Source organism: Emydura macquarii, unplaced genomic scaffold, assembly GCF_026122565.2.
Source record: "Emydura macquarii macquarii isolate MOO-44397 ecotype Brisbane River unplaced genomic scaffold, CSIRO-AGI_Emac_v2 contig_691, whole genome shotgun sequence".
In the NCBI taxonomy this organism is placed as follows: Eukaryota; Metazoa; Chordata; order Testudines; family Chelidae; genus Emydura; species Emydura macquarii.
This window is the reverse complement of record NW_027130828.1, coordinates 16373981-16394279: the sequence shown is the minus strand read 5'-3', so window position 1 is coordinate 16394279 and position 20299 is coordinate 16373981. Positions and strand designations below refer to the sequence as shown.

At 52.9% G+C, this 20299-nt stretch overlaps 1 protein-coding gene across 1 annotated transcript in view; it reads right to left on the bottom strand.

Annotated features, from left to right (window-relative positions):
• Positions 1–5452: 5452 nt before the first annotated feature.
• Positions 5453–20299, bottom strand: part of AKNA (AT-hook transcription factor) — a 64597-nt gene continuing 49750 nt past the window's right edge. The window contains exons 15-22 of the mRNA XM_067542161.1: positions 19753–19903; positions 13883–14053; positions 12920–13032; positions 12053–12172; positions 11687–11785; positions 10346–10471; positions 9410–9584; positions 5453–8792 (exon numbers count right to left, since the gene is read on the bottom strand). Coding sequence (XP_067398262.1) covers positions 8501–8792; positions 9410–9584; positions 10346–10471; positions 11687–11785; positions 12053–12172; positions 12920–13032; positions 13883–14053; positions 19753–19903 — 1247 coding nt within the window. The 3' untranslated portion in view covers positions 5453–8500. The remainder of the gene's footprint in view (positions 8793–9409; positions 9585–10345; positions 10472–11686; positions 11786–12052; positions 12173–12919; positions 13033–13882; positions 14054–19752; positions 19904–20299) is intronic.

The following is a 20299-nucleotide window of genomic DNA, read 5'->3' as shown; positions in this document are numbered from 1 at the left end:
CTTTTTGGAGGTTGGAATTTTGATCCACTTTCATCAATTTCTAGGACTCCACAGCTGACCAAAACAAATCAGGTACAAATGTCATCAGTTCCCTGTGGGAATTCATCAATGTCATCAGTTCCCCCAGACCCGAAGAAGACCTCTGTGTAGCTCAAAAGCTTTTCTCTTGCACAAACAGCTATCGGTCCAACAAAAGCTATTCCCTCACCCGCCTCGGCTCTCTAATAACCTGGGATTGACACAGCTACGATGACATTGCAATTCTGCCGCACACTCACTCACCTGCCCCAGCCCACCTCCCAACTCCCCCTATGTCTGTGGAAGTCAAAATGTTGAGAAAATAACATGGGAGACTTGAAGCAGCTCTACTCTGCAGAATTTTCGACTAGGGTCACATTGGGTAACACCCAGCTCCCAATTAATGCTTTAATAATAAATAATATCTTGATTTTCTATAGGACCTTACCTCAATTGATCCCAAAACACTGCACAAAGGAGGTCAATACTGTTATTCCCAGTTTACAGATGGGGAAACTGAGGCAAGGAGGCCCATGACCTGCCCAAGGTCATCCGGCAGGCCAGTGGCCCAGCCAAGCATAGAATCTATGTCTCCTGAGTCGCAGTCCAGTGCTCTAGCCACTAGGAAACACTGCCTCACCTTCCCATAAGGACACCCAGCCTTTGTTCCAGTGCTTAATGCATGGAAGGGACTGGATGACAACTCCTTCCACACCCTCTGGACAAAGAGCAAGTGAAACAGACCTGCTTAGCTGTTAAGTCGTTCCAAAGGCGCTGGGGTGGGGGATGAATCCCTGGAGTGGGGGATTATGGTGGTATCTCTCCCCCCCCTTCTGCTCCCCTCCGCTCAATCTCTGTCCCACCCACCCATTGTGCTCATCTGCACATACCCATGGACCGCCTTCCAACCTCCACAGGGGGGTGGGAATGAACAGCCAAGCAGCTCAGAGGGGCAGCTGCTTGTGGGAGCTAGGTGCAAGGGGGTTGAACATCGGAAGGGCCACAGGGCCTGGTGTGTCCATGATGTGGGGAAGCCTACAACCAGTATCGGGGTCCCTCCATCGTGGGCTGCTGGCACGGCTGCCCCTTGAAGGGCAGGGGCACGCACGGAGAGCAGTGAAACGGGAGGCAAACAGACCTTGGAGCTGCCTATTCAGCTGGCATGCCAGTGGCACCCGTCCCTGCAGAGGAGTGAGGGCAAGGTAAGGCTGCTGCATGCCTGCGGGTGTGAGAGCAGGCGGGCAGGTGAGGTGGAGAGGCAGACACGAGCGTCGCATGCCAGGCCTGACACTTGGAGCACAGGCAGCCGTGCAGGCCAGCACTCGGAGAGCCCGTGTGCTGCCAGGTGACTCATTACGCCCCGGTAAAGTCATCGGGAGCGTTGCCGCTGAATTCAACAGGCGCAGGCTCATGTCCTCTGCTATTTACAAGGGAGGCCTGTAAATCCCTGGCAGGATGGACACCACAGTAAGTGCAAAGCTGAAATCAGTGTCCTTCCCTTTGTTCACCACCACCCCTCCCCGATATCAGGCATATGAACAGCTGTGTTATTGTCGGGTTGCTCAGGGGCAGAGGGGTGCATGCACGGGTTTCTTTGCTAAAGAGCATGACGGTGTTTGTGTGGGGACAGCGTTGAAGAATCACCCTGATTTTGCAAAGAGATGCAAGGCGTGGAAAAGCAGAGGGCCTGGGAACAAACGGTGATCGTGTCTAGGTAGCAGTTCCAGAGCTCCCCGGGGCAGAGCGGTCATACGGGCTCTTACCTGTGTGAGTGCCACAACGCATGGGGCCTGGTCAGTCTTATGTCTCCGCACACAGGCCCCACTAGAGGGCTCCCCAGGCCACCTTCTGGTGCCTCCACTGCACTGTGTTTAGGAAAACTGGTAACATCCTGATGAAAAAAGTAAGGCAAATTTTGCAATTTCCCCCTCCTCCCACTCCGGTTTTCCAGCCAACCCCTACTGTTTTACAGGCAGAAGGGCCTGGAGGATCAACATGCACTGGGCTGTGGTCGTCTATGATTAGAGAGGAGGTTGGGACAGCCGTAGCTGTCTAACGCAAACCCCTGGTGCCAGGGGATCTGTGGAATCTCTCCGGCTGGACGATAGGGACTGGAAGCCTTGGCCGTGTGCTCCAAAGTGAGGCCCCTTTAGCCAAGGTGGTCCCCGAGCGTGCTGAGGAACAGGCGTGCCCCAGGCAAGCAGCCATGCAGACAAGCAGGAGGCTGGTCCGGACTAGCAGGGCGTGGTTGCTTAGCCAACGTGCCTGCACGTTTCAGACTGCGCGCTACAGCCCTGCTCCACCGAGGCATTGGCAGAACTGGTGAAGGCCTCAGCCCCACCGCTGCAGCTCTCCGAATGTACGATGAGACGAAGGGACATCGCCAGCCCACGCTCTGGCTGCCAGAAGCTGGGCCTGGATGACAGGGGATGGATCACTCAACAACGGCCCTGTTCCGTTCATTCCCTCTGAAGCCCCTGGCACCATCCACGGTCGGAAGACAAGATATTGGGCTGGATGGACCATTGGTCTGACCCAATATGGCCATTCTTATGTTCTTCTGCCAGAGCTACATATGGGAAGCTTACATAGCTCCTGGCTCCCCACCTTTCCAGCCACTGCTATCTATAGGTTACAGTCGAAACACACCATATACTGGCTCTCCGGAACATCTGCAGGTTTCGCACGCCCTCCACGACCGCTGGCTAATCAGGGTAGCCTGCTGTCCTTTTCCATCCCCTTCCCTCGCTTTACCTGAACGGCGAATGCTTGGTTTTGAAATGGTGGATGCATGGAGGCTGTTGGGGACCATGGGAAAGTCTACAGCAGAGTCCATCCATCCAATCCCTGAAGAGCCCTGGAACCTAAGTACCATAGACTTGCTTTTGTTTGCACTGTTTCTTTAAGAGATGCCAGTCTTGCAAGGATGGTGGGATGGCTCAGACTCTGATCTCAGCAGCACAGCTGGACATGGAAACACCTGGAACACCTAGCGTGGGTGAAATCAGAATGCCCTCTTGGCCCACAAGCAGGCGTTAGAAGCAAAGTAGCCTTTCCACTGGTGACTCCAAACTGAAGCCAGAGCTTGGGGAAGAGGTAGTGCGGTCTAGTGGGCAAGGCACGGACTTCACGTCAGAGTTTTAAAAGTACCAGTGAGATTTTGAAAACCACCTAGGCATCTACTTCCTATGGGAGTTAAGTGCCTAGACTCTTTAAAATCCTACCAGGCAAATATCTGCATCCTTAAACACTTCAATACCATTACAAATCAGGGCCCTTATACTCAGGATCCCTGGGATCTATTCCCAGCTCTGCCACTGACTTGCTGGGTGACCTTGGATAGTCACTACTCCTTGCTGCATCTCTCATTCCTTTCCCACCCACTATCTGTCTTAGCTATTTAGCTCTTTGGGGCAGGACTGCTTCTAACTATCGGTACACACAGCCCCAAGCACAAAGGGGTCTTCATCTCAGTTTGGGCTTCCAGGCACTGCAGTACTATGTAAATAATATCTAGCTGGAAGGCTGGGTTTCCTGAAGCTCAGGGCTGTGTCCGAAACACACGAGAGAGACTTGGTTTTAAAAACAAATTTATTGAGTTAAAAAATAGGCAATTATCTCGTTACAAAATACTGTCAAATGGCTTTGCTAGTTCATTACAAAACGAGGGAGATGCTGAAAATGTAACCTTCACGTCTTGTTATTGCATTTCATAGAATTAAATACACACACGCACACACCCTAACTTCTTGTGTTCTCTCACCGAGGAGTGCATTAATCACAGTGTCCTGGTTTCAAGAGCCCGGGGGCTCATGACCGCAGCACAATTAGCTTTGCGATAAGAAAACAAGTACATGTGCAAAATTCAAAGCTGCAGGTGCAACTCCTCCAAATCAATGGCATTGCACCCTTAAAAACCAGGCCTGAATTTGGTCCATCAAATGGAAGCCTCTTCTAGCAAAGTCCTTTTAAAACAAAACAAAAGAAAACGAACTCACAGAGAACAACTTCATTCTAGGTGAAGCTTTCACATTTCAGTGAGACTTGCTGAGTGCAATGCACTGAAATGGGGTCTCTCTCCGGCACTATATAGTAGAGGTTGTTGTCCATGGACAGAGGGTCTCACCCAAACATGCTTTTAAGAGGTTAATCTTAAGAGACCGCCCCCAAAATATCCACCCCTGAACAGAGTTCAGTTCTGCCCTCCATTTTTATTAGAAGGCCACCTCTGTTAAACTACCCCATCTGTTTGTCAATGGTTGTTTGAGATGAGTTTCACTATGCAAGGTCTCTGAAGCTTTATGGATCGACAACTTTCCCTTGTTCCAGGACTCTGCCTGTGGTGGGGGACATAATTTCAGTGGCTCTGTGAGGTCCTTAAAAGAGTGAGACCTTGATAACTTGCCTTAAACAGCCACAACTGGATTATAACAATAATTATAATAAAAAATCAAGCAATAAATAATTTTAAAAAAGGGACACTTGGGGTAGGTCCTACATATAAACAAAGCCACACATGCAGGATCACTTCCAGAAGGCCCTACCTCATGATTTTTCTCAGATCAAACCCACACTGAAGAATGTTTGGTTTGAAGTCAATGGGAGTTTGGTCTTCACCAAGGGTTTGGGATATGGCCTGATGATAAATGGTTTGTGTGCACAGGTTTACGCTTGGGACTGAGCCTTGTAAGACTCAGCCCATGCTAGGTGAAATACGTGTCATGGCGAGTGGTACAGACCCTGAGTGGATACGGGGAAAGCCGAGGTTATTATCTCACGCAGAGGCTAACATGGTGACTCTTTCCATATGCTGTAGCACACAATCTAAGCCTGGGTCACGGTTCTGAAAAGCAACTACTGATTATGGGCCCCTTAAGTTGGGGATGTCCAGCTTGAGACATCTGAAAGGGGGCTGATTTTTGGAGGTGCCAATAACCTGCCCTCTGAAATTCAGCCGTTTTTTTTTAAAAGGGTCTCAGGTTGGGGAGCTAGAAACGCAGGCACACAAAATCACTAGTCACGGTTGAAAATCTTGTCTGCACGCAAGCCTGTACTAGTTTCACTAGAGGTGTGATTTTAAACCCAGGCAAGAGTGTGTGAAATGGGTTGAAAGCTGGCGTTAGTGATTATCTTGCACCTCTAATTTACCAATACAAACCTTGTTTAAAATCAACAAGTGTCCACATATGGATTTAGTTTTAACTGGTGTTAAGCCAATGCAACGTCTGTGTGTAGACAAGCCCCAAGCGACCTTAGCTCCCATTCCCAGGCTCCACCCGCTCCCGGGGTTTAGATGGTGCTTGAGGGTCAGACAGTTCCGTGTTTAAAGTGATGGTCAAACTCTCCCTACATCGCCAATTTGGAAACTAGCGTAAGTACCAATCTTTGCTGGCTGAGTTTGAACGGCCCATGCAAGAAGTGGCCACCCAAGGTCCTGCTAGAACAGCCTTTGAGAGTTAAATCTGGTCTGTAGGCAGCGTGACAGCCTGCTCCATTTTAAACTAGACTGCCAGACGTACCGTACGGAGCAATGTCGATATGTACCTTCATTCAAAGATCTCCTCCTCTGGCCAAGCACATGCTTTGATCCATGCTAGCCTGCAATAGGGTACAGCCTCAATCATACCTGTGCTATACCCCCTTCTGCAAAGCCCTGATCAAGTCCCGTTATCAGATCAGCAGCTGGCTACTTTTGCCACTGCACAATCAGTAGAGGGAGCCTGTTCCTACCTTTTCCAAAGAGGTTAGATTGGGTGTGTGACCCTCTGACCCCTTCTGCCCACAGCCCAAGAGTATATGCGCGCCATTTACACAGACAAGGACCCTTAGAGGCTGGAGAGGAATTTGTTCACTACACCTCACAGATTTAAAAGCACACACACAGTAGGAACAATTTTTAAAAACAATAAATTACATGTAAAAAGTGAAATGCCCTAAGGATTATGTTGAAAAAATAATTATATACACACACCGAGAATCTGAAGAGAGTGATTTAACCACTCACCAGCTACCACAATGAGAAATATTCCATTCAAAACATTAACATGCAAACAAGCGCTTCATTAAGGAGATCAAACAGCCTGATATAAGTCAAACCCTAAATCTAAGGGGGCAGAAAGAGCATGTGGTTTTAAAGGGACAGTGTCCAATTTTGGCTCAAACTTTTTTTTGTTTAAGAGGTGATTTACAAACCTAGACGACCAATCCTGAAATCAGATGATAGATAGATAGATAGATAGAATGGGGATGGATGGACAGAGAGAAGGACAAACAGACTCCTACACTCATGCAAAAACCTTACTGATCTCCTTAGAGCGGCTGAAATTTTTCATTCTGAATTTTTATTCCAATGAAAAAAATCACCTCACCCCCCCAAAAAACTGGATATTTTTGCAGATTTGTTGTTGTAATTTTCCAACTTTCGAACAAGACTTTTTTTTTTTTGGTTTTAAAATTTTCAGTTATTGATCCCTTGCTCTCTTTTTTCATTCTTCCTCTGCCTTTTCAGTGGCAAAATAGAAAGAAGAAAGAAAGGGGAAGAACCATAAACTGAAATATTTCTGGTTGTAGATTTTTTTTCCCCACAGTGAAAAATTGGAAAATGTTGACATTTTTCACCAAAAATTTAGAGAAAATGAACATTTCCGTGACACGTACTTACATATTTTTCTACCAGCTTTGGTCAATGGGGAGCCCCACTGCAGGAGATCTAATTGCAGGACCGGGTCTTCATCTCCATAGAAAGGGTTGTGAGAGCACAAAATATGTGCCAACAAAAACAAGGTTAAAACAGAAATGGATGCAGCATTGGAAAGCACCCAAACCAGAAGCACTGGGCTAACCAGTGTGGGGACCTAAGCTCGTGGCTGACCTTCCAGAGGTGCTGAGCTCCTATAACTTCTCTCAGATTCAAGGAGAGGCCTTAGAAACAGAAAGTGAAACTGACCATTTGTGATTCCTCATCCCCAGCTGAAACCAGAAACAGCAGATGTGGTGAAAATTACGAAAGAAGTTGCTACAAACTGTTTCGACTGCAATCATCTAAACTGCTGGGCTGGACACTTCTTACTTTGACAATGTTCCTTTAGGCCCCCCTGCTGCTTCCCAAAGGCTGACCCCTCCCCGGCTGTGCGCTGCACCCCTAAGGCACTCGAAGAGTTAACGGACGTGCGATTGAATCTTTCAGCCTATCTGATAGGGCTGGATTAATCCCTGGTCTGGTGAAGATGGCGCCTAGGGCCTAGCCTGATGGGAATGGCCTACATTTTTTCCCTTCATCGCACAAGTTGTGAATTGCACTGCAGCGGGAGAGCGCTGCCTGGATAAGCAGGGAGGGAAGAGAGAAGAGAGGACAGAGAAAGAGCAGAAGATGCACAATCTTCTCAGCGAAGCTGAGTTCCAGACTGCAGAAGCAAAGCCCTTTCAATTCTCACGTCACCGCCGATAACACGTAACTTCAGCAATAACAGCCATGAGCAAAAAGGTAGAAAAACAACAAAATTCCATATAAACACCTGATCTTCCTCCATTCCCCTTTGGGACGAACATAGAAAAATAGAGATACGTGTCCTGTCCATCACAAGCACTCTGAGGTAAACTTTGCTGCGAAGGCGGCTCCACCCACATCATGACAGGGCCTACACGAGAGCGACTCTAGAAGAGGCTCAGCGTGTAAACAGAGCACGTCCCCGCGGCCCTGTGAAGTGACTATGGGGACAGAGCCCCATGGAAATGGATTGATTTAGCAACGCAAGGCGGGGTAAGGCCCAGGTGGGAGTTTTTGCAAGGGGCCAGGAGTGGGAGCTCACAGTGTGATGGTAAACCACCGGCCGGTGTCCATCTCCAAGCTGCGCAATGGGGAGAAGGGAAAGGGAAGTTAAAACGTTATTGAAAAATAGAACGCTCTGTAGGTATGAGACTGGGTGGGGGATTCTAAAGTGCGGGTCTCAGGCCCCTGGGAGGACAGGGCTGCTCTCCGCCCAGTCACGTGGCCCAAGGATTTTCACTGGCTTCCTTCATCTTAAAATTTGATCCTTTAAGAAAACCAACAACCACCAAAAGCTCCGGGCCAAGCGGAGAGGGGCAGGTGAGATGCCCAGTGCAACAGCAGTCCCCATCTCCCCGAGCAGAGCGCAGCACCTCCTGCAGAGGAGTGCAAGAGAGAGGTTTGAGGCTTAAGGCAACTGTAACATGGGGGGCTCTGGAGAACGGTGGAGAGAGGACTCTGCAGGCTTCGCTTCAAATGTGGACGCCAGGGGATCCAGCGCGGAGACTCCAGCATGTCGGGGCTCCTCAGGCGCTGGAGGACAGCTCTCCGCCCCCCCAGGAAGGGGTGGGAAACTCGGGAACAGTCTAGTCATTCTTTGGCAAATCAGTTCCCCAGAGGTTTGCTGGGGGCTCAGCTCCAGATGTTTTGAGAGGCTCCGCCTGCCGGCTCAAACTGTCCCCTCCAGGCCCCAGGGGAAGCCGCCCCCAGTTCCTGTCAGAAGAGGCAGGATCTCCTCAGGATCCTGGCCTTGCTCAGTTCGGAGGTCAGTGACCTGTTCATTTGCTTGGTGGTGAACTTCATGCTCTTGGCAGCTTCCACGGCTCGGCTTAGGGACCAGTTGAGATCCTCCAGGCTGTGGAAGTCGAGCTTCTGGGAGGGATGGCGACTATGGGCTTGCTGCCGGGCGGCCCAGGGCTTCAGCTCCGCCACTCTGTACCCGCTGGAGTAATGGGGGGGGAGGCCAGCTGGGAGGGGGCCTGAGGTAGGTGCTGGTGGAGAACAGTAGCTGAAAAAAAACCAGAGACAAAATACAGTGCTTCTAAACCCACCCACTGAACGTGCCTGCACCTCCATACGCATTGCGGGGCACATGCACCAGATGTGCAAACCAGCCTGCTCTGCTCCCATGCGGCCCTGAGCTCTGTTGGGGTCTCTAAATCCTACTGGACTAGAAGTAGAATCATAGAATATTAGAGTTGGAAGGGATCTCAAGAGATCATCAAGTCCAACCCCCTGCTGAGAGCAGGACAAACTAGAAGTGGTGGGGATTGAACCTATAGCCTCATACATGCAAAGCATGCACTCAAACCAACAAGAAGGTCCCTTTTGCTGGCCTACGGGAGATGTTTGCATGGGGCTGCCTGTCCACCCCCCTGCCCACACACACATCAGATTCCTTCCAACAGGGAGCAGCGGTGAGCCACGCACATCAACTCATGCCTACACCTTCTGTAGCTATTGCTAGATCTGCCGACGGGAGGGAGACTCACACGACCATTTTGCCTCTCTACGGGTTCTGCTCCGGCTCTAGGAATTCTAGGTTGCCTCCCACAATCCCAGAAAGAAACTCTTAATATCCCTCCCCACAGTAACCCCAACAAACGTGGCGTGGGCAGCTCTTACACTACAGAGGGCGAGTAAGGCACCAGGGGCACTGTTGGGATGTAGCTGACAGCTGTGCCAGGGAGCGGGGCCGCCAGGTACCAAAGTCCAGGCTGCTGCTTCTGTGGCGGCTTCTCGGGTTTGTGGCTGAGGACGGAGCCTGGAGACGATGCGCTCTCTGTGCTGCGGCCTGCCACTGTGGAGAAGAACGACACACGGTAAGAGACACGCTGGTATTCGAGGTGAACCGAGAGGAAACCTACAAGGCTAAATCCATCCCTGGTGCTATGCCACTGACTTCAGGGGGCAGTCTGGCCTGAGAACAAAGAAAGGGCATGGCAGGCACCCCTCAATATACTGGAATAAGCTCCTTGTGAATGATGAATCAGACCTGCAAGTGGCTGTGCCGGAGAACCCTGCCCTAGCATCTGCAACTGCAGCATGTGTAAGTTCTTCCGCTGTCAGTGCTCCAGACCTTACAGGGACGCCTCTAAGTTCTCCCAGATAGTGCTCGTTTCCGTCACCACCACTGCTGGGGCTGCAGCAGCCGTGAGCCATAGCCAGCGTGCCAACCCCATCACCTATAGCGACTCCTGCTGGCTGAAGCTGAAACTATCGTGACTAGGAGCTCTTCCACAGCTAGCCCTCTACCATAGGGTGATCCGATGTCCAGATTTTACAGGGACAGTCCTGATATTCAGGGCTTTTTCTTATATAGGCACCTAGTCCTCCCTGTCCCGTCCCGATTTTTCACACTTGCTATCTGGACACCCTATTCTACCACCATCCTCTGTAGTGACTCCTTTTGGGAACCGCAGAGCTGTGAATTCAGCTTTCAGCATGGCCTGGGCCAGTATGTCCCTCCGCCAGATGGGAACCATTCACCAGGATCACTCCTCACGCAGAGCAGCTCTTCACAGAATGAAAACATTCAAACGGATCCAACTGTTCACCCACCACGTGCTGCTTTGTCCCTGGTTTTAGAAGCTGGGGTGCTCCTGGTCCCATTGCAGGTTGGACAGTGCGTCTTCCTTGGAGTGCTATGCTGAGCAGGTCCCAAGGTGTCCCCTGCTGATGCATTGCCTAAAAAACACAGAGGACAAACAGAGGGTAAAGTAACTCCCCAAAGATCTAAAGGGCAAAGGGCAGCAGAAGTACATAGGCGGTTTCAGGCTGTTTGGAAGCAGCAAACTTGTTATTACACTAGATTAAGGAAATTTGCAGAAAGTAAAAACTTTAACAAAAAGTTGAGTGCAAAGCATTCTGGGTCACAATATGCAAATGACACCGTGCATCTTTAGCTTAGCTGTGGATTCCTATCAGCAACTGGACAAAACACAGATGTGTCCACATCTGCTGCATGGAAACAGCCGCAGATGTGCAAAGACTCAGGCAAATCACCTGAGCGGATCACAACTTGCTGTGGACTACATTTTGCTCCGAAAAGGAAATGAAAGTGAGTCTTTAGCCAAGTTAAATCATTCAGTATAGGTGGCTGCCTGTCCGGTAAGCTGGACATTTCTTTGTATGACGTATGTTGCGAGCATCAGGAGACAAGACGAACAAAGCAGGTTATAACACAGAGCTCGCTCATGACAACTGGCTTTAGCACAACATGAAAGCTGCAAGATTGCACTCAAAGGTCAGAAAAATCCAAGGATGACGGCTGCACTGGCAGCCTTAGCTAGGCAAGGTCACCCGTCCTGTAGGTTACGTGGGGCAGCTTCCAGAATAATGAACATCCATAGGTTCACATGTAAGGAAGGAGAGAGCAAGAGACATACGTGCAACAGGGCTGAGTTAACAGTTCAGCAGTGTAAGATACTACCTGCTTTGATCTGGACTAGCCTGCTCTCTTGCGGTAGGGATACAGCCTCCAGCGTGCCTGTGCCACTCCCCATATCTGCAAATCTCTAATGAGATCTCACTGTCCCAGCAGCTACTGGCTAATCCTGCTTCTCTACAAGCAGCAGAGGGAGCCTGCTCCTACCTTTCCCACTACGAAGGAGGTGCTTCCAACTCCAGGTTGCCTGGGTGACCCTCTCACCACATCCCTGCTCAGTGGGGAGTGATCTCTGCTTCTCTCTCTCATCGGGGTGTTTGTGAGGCTTTGTTATTTAATTGGTTCATGCCATAAGCAATTAATAACTTCATTAGCGGGTGTTTGGAAATCTCAGACAGAAGGCGCTAATGAAGTACAAAATCTTATTATCCGATGGGTTGCAAATACTAAGCAAAGCAGTGCGGAGGTGTGATTCTTTGGGGTCTGGCCCGAGGGCGAGTGGATGGGATACTTACCAGCTTGTGTCCTGGTCCCTTGGCAATGGAGGCAGGAAGTGGGGCCCATCTCTTCCCTCCACTCCGGGGACGCAGGGGTTGACAAGTGGTACTGCGTCCCTGCAAAATGCAACACGAGCTCACTCAGCACGCTTCGCAGGGGGCGCCCCGCTGGGCTGGGAGAGAGGACGGGCTGCACTTCGAGACTGAGCTGTGGCGCTCACGTGGCAGGGAGAGGGAGATCTCTCATGCTTGGGAAATGCAGCATCAAGTCAGCGTGTGTGCAGGGCCGAGAACAGGGATCCAGGCTAAGAACACAGGGCGGCCTACGGTGTTACGAGAGAGGCCGCACCAGGGCACGGTAGGGCCTGGCTTGCGCTCACCCACCTGTGTACTGGCCCCTGAATGTCACTGTGTCCAGAGTCCTCGGGAGGCCCTGCCTGGAGGAGAAAGTTGTCCTGGGCTTCCCATCCCGAGCCCGTGGTGGGGAGCGGTCCGACTCCGAAGCTGCAGTGCACGGAGAGTGAACACCAGGTGAGACAGTCGGCCACCTCTGCTCTACAGCTCTTGAGTGAGTTTCTAACTGGCTAGTGCATTGCCCTGCCTGCGGGGGGTGCTGCTCTGTGCGCCTGGTCTCTAGGCACCATGGGTAGCTGACTGTCCCGGCACGCACGGGTACAAGTGCTATTAGGGGTGGGATAGGTGTGGAGGCCACCAACATGGTTGGTGTTTGGATACCCATGGGGGGAAAAGAAGCTGTGGTGTGAACACAACTCAAGTGTGTGTTGCCATCACCAGGTCAGAGGAGGGAGTCGCGAGGGGGTCACACAAACACATCTGGGCTTGTAGCAACAACTGGCCCTGATGTGAATTAACAACCACAGGATCGAGGAGAACGACAGTGAAGAGCTGGGCACAAGCTGCAACGTTTGGGTCCAGGTCCGGACCCCAGCTTTCCTAAAGGTCAGGAGGGTTGGATCTGGGCGTGAGCCTGCTGTGAGGAACGGTCCAAGGGCGTCGGTGTCACTGTCCCCGTGTGTGTGCCGGAGTGCCAATTCTCACCTGCTGCACACACGAGAAGGGCATTAGAAGCACCAGAAAACCCCTTTTAGGAAGGGGAATTCAAAGAAGAGGGGAAGGAAAAGCAGGTCCTGCTGCCTCTGCAGTCTGCTGCCCCCTCGCCATGGCTCCTGGAAAGCAGGGATGGAAGCCGGGTTGATCCCAAAGGAGGGAGGTTCCCAGGGGTTGACTTACTGAGGTCCAGTTCAGGCCCATCCCGAGGGAGCGATGCTGACCTCACTTGCCCCGCTGGCTTGATTACTGGCGCCGGCTCCCCAAACTCGCCCGGGCTCCTCTCTGCGGATTTGCTGGGAAAGGGACGGACACAGAGTGAAGCCCGGGGCTCAGCACACCGGTTCTGGGGGCAGAGGATTTTAACCACACTCTCCACCCGGCCCTGGGAGGGGCTCTGCTTGCACAGAGAGACATTCCCAGCCTCTAGGATGCTCACAACAGGATGCCTTGCCAAGACACGGATTAAAGCACAGAGCGGACGAGTTGCCATGTGCTTAGCAGCCTGCAGATGGGGTCCATGGGGAGACGGGCAGGGCGGCTGGGGGACTCAGGGAGTGAACACAATCACCTGTCACCCTGCGAGGCCCTGGCTGTCTGTGTGGCGCTGCACATGGGCGAAATGAGCCAGGCCCTCTTCTAGTATCCAGGGGAAGCTTGTCAGTCTCCCAGAAAGCTGCAAGGGGAAAGGCCCACACCCTGACTGGCTACCAGCCCTTCACCGTGCAATAAAGGGACCAATTCTGTCAGCATTACACCAACCTCATTCCCACTAGGGTCGACGGGAGCTATACGGCAACCATGTCCCCGAAGGCCAGGCGTGCCGGCCAAGGCTGTACTCCCCACGCTGTCTCACCCCTGGCCTTCCCTACTCCCCCCTTCCACCTGCCTGGCCCTGCCTCCTCTCCGACCAGTCACACAACCTCACCATTGCTGGTGCTGGCGCAAGAGCCTTCTCCTGTGCAGCTCCCACCAGCTGGAACAACCCCCCTGGACCCTCCCAGCTCAGCAGCTCTTTTCGAGGCTCAGCAGAAAACAAGTCAGTTCCACGGGGGGGGCGGCGGCAGAAATCGCCATGGGCACCAGAGTTTGCAGGAAAGGCACAATAGGCCACCAGGCCCTGTTGTGTTGTAGGCTGGCACCTACCCAAAGGGGGCTGAGCTCCAGACTGAATGGCCGTCCCCTGTAGGCTGCCTCCTGCTCCTAGCCGTGCGGGGGGACGACTTTCCTTCTGGGTAGCTGCGGGATCGGTGCAAACTCTCCTCCAGCTGCTGGCGAAGCCGCAAGACCTCGTCCTGCAGAGCCCGGATGGCCTGGCTGGGATGGGAAGGGGAATAAAGGATTAGTAGGTGCAGGTCTCAAAAGAAATGTCCGATCCAGAAAAACGGGGAAGGCTCCATTCTCTGTGCCTGGCTGAAATCACCTGGCCAGTCCCACCTCTGCTCACCCCATCTGACCCTTGCAGAGGGGACAGCACGGCTCATCGCCTTGGCGACTCGAGCATTGAAAGTAACGACGGAAGCTTGCTCGCGTCACAGTCGCAGGGAAGTCGTGGCAGCGTGGACTAGCCCCGCCCACCCAGGACCTGGTGTAAATACTCAAGCAGCTGCCCTGGCTTCATTGCGGTTGGTACCCAAGTTAACTGCTGCCCCAATAAAATGCCACAGCTGCCCAAAGACAGTGCTGGACACGGCGAATACAGGCCGCAACCAGCTACGCCTGCAGCCAGTTAGTGCCAATGGGGCATGCAATTGCCCTTCCACAAGGAGCTCTGGAAAGGCGGAGAAGTCAACAGCATTCACTAGGAGACGGAACCCGAACTTAACCTGCACCCACGTCTGTCGTGCTACTCGCTACAATTTCTACACCCGCCTGCACCTGGCTTGCGTGGATGAGCGCGCGGGACGGGAACCACACACCTGTTTCCCCACTAGAATCTAATCACAGTGCAAGTGATTCAGCAATGCAACTCCGAGGCTGCAGCCTCTAAACCTGAAGCACTGTACCAGCCTGTGCCGGGGGATGTACATGTCTACCCAGTCACTGAGATCAACAGCGCTTGTCTCAAGTCTGTGGAGAAGTTTCTCTATCTGAGGAGTTTGCTGTTACAGGGCGCCAGGATTGAGCACGAGTTTACCCATCACACAGCCAACATCAACAACGCTGCCGCACCACCTCTGGAACGACAGGGGTGTCGAGATAAGCCCCAAGCTCAATATCTACCAGGCCATCCTGCTTACAATGCTCCTCTGTGGTGGTCAGTCACGGAAAACGTGTCACTGCCAAGTTAGGAAGCTTGATCAGCTCCACGTGCGCCGTCTTCCATCTGTTTGCAGGGTCAAACGGGGAGACAACAGTCCCAACAGCAAAATCCTCCACTGTGGTTGGACGTCCGGCATTCAAAGCAATGTCGATGGAAGCTCAGCTGCGTGGATCTGAGCCCCTCGTTCGTACAGCCGACTTAGCAATACCCAACGCTGGATTTTACAGCCAGCTAAAGCAAGGCACGGTTCTCCCGGCGGCCAGTACAGGTGATATAAAGACACACTGAATTTCAAACGTGGAAGCCTGGACCCCGGCAACTGGGAAGCAATAGCCCACGACACAGCAAGGTGGCTGCAGATTTGTCCCGTCGCTGTTAACTATCCTGAAGCGAAGTGCAGCCTGCGATGGTCATGGATCTTGTCTGTCTCACACGTAACAATGTTCGCGGTTCTCGCAGGGGTCTGACCTCACGTGTCCATGGTCCCCAATGGTGTTGGCTGAATCCTCGTACGTCGAGAGCGACGTGAGACTCCATCATCATCAGAAACACCCTAGAAGGTACTTTTGGGGAAGCACCAACCGCAGCTGTGGCCACACCTAAGCTGTCTCCCTTCAGAGGTCTCTGCTGCCTGATGGCAGGGCAAGCTCGCCATGTCTCAGCTGCAGGCCACTACGTGAATCAGCGTGGTAGCCCGATCTGAACGAGCCCCATCTGTCACCTCAGAGGCTCCCCAGGCAATCTTCAGCTTAAAATGGATACGTGGGAGTCACTGAACCCCCCACCACTGACCTGCACCCACCTCTGGGGCAGGACAAGACACGAAGGCGACTCCTGTATTCAAATTGAAACCATGGGAAGCAGAAGGGACTTGGCTACTCTGGAAAGAGGCCAGGAGACAGGGGCCTAACTGTAGCTGGTTTTGGTGCCTGTTTCGGGATTGGAACCTGAGCTTTTCGACTGTGTGTGAGGTGGGGAAAGGAGAGGGGGCGACTGGTAGCCTGCTGGTTAGGGCACTGGCTTGGGAGGTAGGACACGCAGGTGATCTGGGACAAAACAACTCTGCTTTGGATCAGCCAGAGCAGGGACTTGAACTCAGGCCTCCCAGGCCTGTGCCCTAGCCACCAGGCTACCAACCCCCCCTCCCCCCCCACAGTATTGAAGAGCTCAGGTTTCAATTCCAAAACAGGCACTTGGACACAATTCTGGTTTCGCAAAAACATTGGAGAGGTTTGGGGGTCACTCCACTGGGGAGCGAAAAACTTGGAACCCTTGAATGTTGCCAAGGTGAGACCGTCACCCTCCACGAGCCCCCCGACCCCCAGGATTTGTCCTTCGGAGGGCGGAAAGGACGACTGAGGCAGGTAGGAAGGGCAGGGTGGGGGAAGCCTGCACTGCTGCCCCAGCAGAACCAGCTCTGTGGCAAGAGAGAGGATTTCATTCCCCGGAGCAGTGACCCTAGCCTTTCCAAGCAAGGGAAATGGAAAGCAGTGCACGAGGGAGGGAGGGGAGCAGGGTCTGTTTTGTTTTCTAGAGGTCTCTGGGAGGTAATGGGAAGGGGCTGAAATATGGGTTTTACACACAGAGCCGTTCTGAATGGCTGCAAAGACTTCAAGACATTCAGCCCCTTGCAATCACAGTGCCTGGCCAGGCATCTCTGGAGTTTATTCAGTGCCGCCCCAGCCCTTGCAGGGAAATTTGATATTTTAGTCTATACATTCAACCTCAGCTCCTCTGACTAAATGCACAAGACAGCCAGCGGCAGAAGGAATGCTTAAATGGCTACGTTACTCTGCTGGCTACCACACCATCTGGGGGAAAATATGCATGCATTAATCCTTGGTGCTGGCGTTTTCCAGATGGCCAGGCAAATGTAGGCTTAGGGGAAGCGTGTGGCTCTCTTTTCCAGTCACCAAAGGGTTCAACACCTCCCTTTTCAGAGTGCCGGTCATTTAGTTTTGCTTTTCCCCGGCAATTGAAAAGAGCCCTTCTCCTTAGGGAGTGCAGCCCTGTCACCTGGTCTTCCTTGAGATGCCCTCCAGGGGTCTGGTTTTCAGACAGAGCTGAGCACCTGGCTGCTGCGGATCAGGGCCCTTGAAGGCACCCGAGGCTGGGCACCCAAAACACTAGTGCCTTTTGACAATCTTGGTCCTCAGTGGAACGTGTCCTCTGAGCAAGGCGGAGAGCACTTCAGACCATCTGGGGGCTCAGGCTGGATAAACACTGGGAAGCGCGGCGGATTCTCTGAGCCGTCTCCAAATTAGCTGGGCCTCTGGGTTATGCAAAGGCAGATATGAAACCCCCCGGGAAGTGACTCTCTCAGCAGACAGCTGCAAAGCGACATAGTGAGAGCAACATTTTCTCCTTCCTATTTGAGCCCCGGCTGCTACCCAAAACTGTACAGCATGGCAGGGAATGGGCTAGAAATACCAAGAGTTACCCAGACTAAGGCTATGCAAATTTGACGGGTCAATTCCAGCCTACTCGTAATCTTGGGTTCAAGGTTCACTGAAATCCGTAGCTCTCTGGTGTCACTAAGCTGTACATCACAAGCTTTCTCAGCTCCTCCCAGCGGCAGTGGGGATAGGACTTGGACCTCTCTGCTCCAAAAAGCACAAAGCCCTGCCAGCTGAGCTGGAGGGGAATTTTCAGCAGCACAAGGGGATCTGACAGACACCTGAGCAGTGCTGACTCCATCCAGTAGGAGACAGGCACCCCCCCTCAGCATCCAGTTCATTACAGGATGCAGGACACCTACTTGTGTCAGCTCAACTTTCAGGGTTGGCCCTGTTATCCCCAACACATAGCACAAGCTGCCGCCTTTTAGCTAGGAAAATATATAATCACCCTCGGGGAAACAAACACCAGGGTCCAGATCCTTAGCTAGTGTAAACTGGTGTCGCTCCACTGCAGTCAACGGAACAATGCAGATTTACGCCCGCTCAGGATCCTGCTGTGTCAAATTAAAACAACAAGGAGAAAGGTATGGGAACTCAGCGGAGGTTTGCAAACCCCACAGAAATAGTTTGCAAGGTTCTGGAAACCTCAGGCTCCCCCAGGGCCCTCTCGCCCCAAGCCAAGCGTTTCTGAGCCACGGCAAAGGTCTGGTTCCAATCCGGGTCTCCAACCAGATGCAGGTTTGCAGCGGGAGAGGAGATGGGGCAGATTTCTTACTCTTTCAGAACCAGCCAGTCCCATCCCGCCCCTTGTGAGTAGAGTTAACACTTTCCCTGCCGAGCTGAAGCGAGACAGCCAGGCACTGAGCAGAGGGGGTATCGATGGACATCGAGGTGAACCAGATCACAGTTTGCTTAGAGAGAGACCAGCCCCTGGAAGGCAACGCATTGAAATAAAAGCTTTCTGTCCAGCTGGCTGATGCTACAGGAGGGCAGCTCACAGCTCTACCCGGCCACTCTGCTAGCAAGAGTGACGGGAACTTCCGGACCCTTTCCCACCAATCTGCTCTTGCGACAGCGCATCCTCTGTGCAGTGATCATAGAGGCGGCCCTAGTGGCATTACGTTAGCTGTGCTGTATAGCCAGGGACTCACTGTATGGGATTCTCCCAGCTCCCCTGGTTACTCTCTCTGAGAAGAGCTGTTTCCAAAGACCACTCTGTCCCTGGTCTGCCTAGCAGGATCTGATCTGGCCCCACCTGTTCCGACTCCCAGCTAAGACACTGCAATGCCTTCTGCCAAGGGGCCAGTATCCAGCTGCCAGGATAAGCCGCAGACCTGGCCTCACATCTAGCTGTGGTCACGGTGCAATGAGTCGGATAGTCTCAGCCTTGATTTTGGGGGCTGTCTGCTTACAGGATGGACCCCCCACCACCACGCCAAGGCTGCGCCAATCCGAGCGATACGCACGTGATGGAGAAAGCCGGGATCGGCGCTGTCATATCCAGTGCTTCTCCCCTTCCTCTAGCCGGCTCCAGTGACACCCCAGTACTGGTGAGGCAGCCGACTGTGGTTTTAAGATCTTTCGTCTCGACGAGGGAATTCACCCCCATGGGAGAGATCTATTGTACAGAGGCTCCCAACCGGGAGGTCTGGTCTCTCTTGGAACGTCTGAGCCCAAAGAAACAAGTGACCAGCCCTTCTAAAGCTCCGTGTACTGGAACCATTTCATCAGCCCAGCACAGACCAGTAGAAACCAGTCACAGAGCAGGGTGGAGACTGGAGATAAGGGATCTCTCCTCGGGTGGGCACTTCAGGACGTGGTGTGCTCAGATCGCCCAAGGAGCTTTGCAAACATTCCTACTCCTCCATGCACAGAAAACAGCGCCGTTTCCTCCCAGTCCCACCCTGCCACGGTGGTTGTCCAAGAGAGGCAGCGTCCTAGCAACCTTCTTAGAAATGTTTGCTGACATTGTGCAAGCAGAGGGCAGCAGGCCGAAGGCCCCACCCTCTCGGACCTCCTCCTGCTCAGATGAGCCACCCCCACCTCCTACACTCAGCCGCTGCCTGGCTCACGCTGAGCTAATGGCACTCAAGGGAAATCTCATGGCAGTGCTTGATTCTAAGCCCCTTCCAGAGAGGACTGGCTCCAGGGATTGCAGCCGGGACTGGCCCAGAGCTGTCACCACTGACAGAAAGGCCAGGGTGACTCAGATCGATTGCTCCACTGGGAGATAAATTCAGGACCCGCCTTTCCCCGCAGCAGACGCTGCTGCCCCCAGCGAATAAAGCAGCTGCTTCTGTGGCTGACACGGCCCCGTCCCCAAAGCTCAGCCCGTCCTAGGAGGGCACACTCACTCTCGCTCCACCCGGGAGCCCAGGAGGCCGTGATGAGCCCGGACTGGGGAAGGCGACGTGGTGGTGGAGCTGGGCGAGCATCTTGTTTTGCTGGGACGGCGATCAGGAGTGCTGGCCCCGCTGTGCTGCTCTGCCTCGGAGTCCGTGGGAGCTGGGGAAGTAAGGAGACAGCGACCGACATTAAAGGGCTGTGACCTTTGGGGGCCTTGGTTTATTTCGCCAGCCACCTGGGACCATTTTCAGGTCTGGCTCAGGCTGTTTTGCCCACCCCTCTACACTCCAACTCTCCCCTGGAGAAAGTTCGTGGAGTTCAGTCTCCATGGTCCAGTCAGCCCTTGACCCCTCTACCAACAAGGGGTCCCGGTGCACTGTGGGGCCTCTGCTCCCTGGAATGAGACCCTCCCAAACCACCACCAGCTTGAGTGGGATTTGAACCAGCACCCACGAGAGGAAAGGCTCCATTTCCCATACCCAATCTCCAGAGCCAGCCACCCACAAAGGCCCCCCCCCGTAAAAGGAGTGAGGCTGAGTGAGCCAACTGACTGGG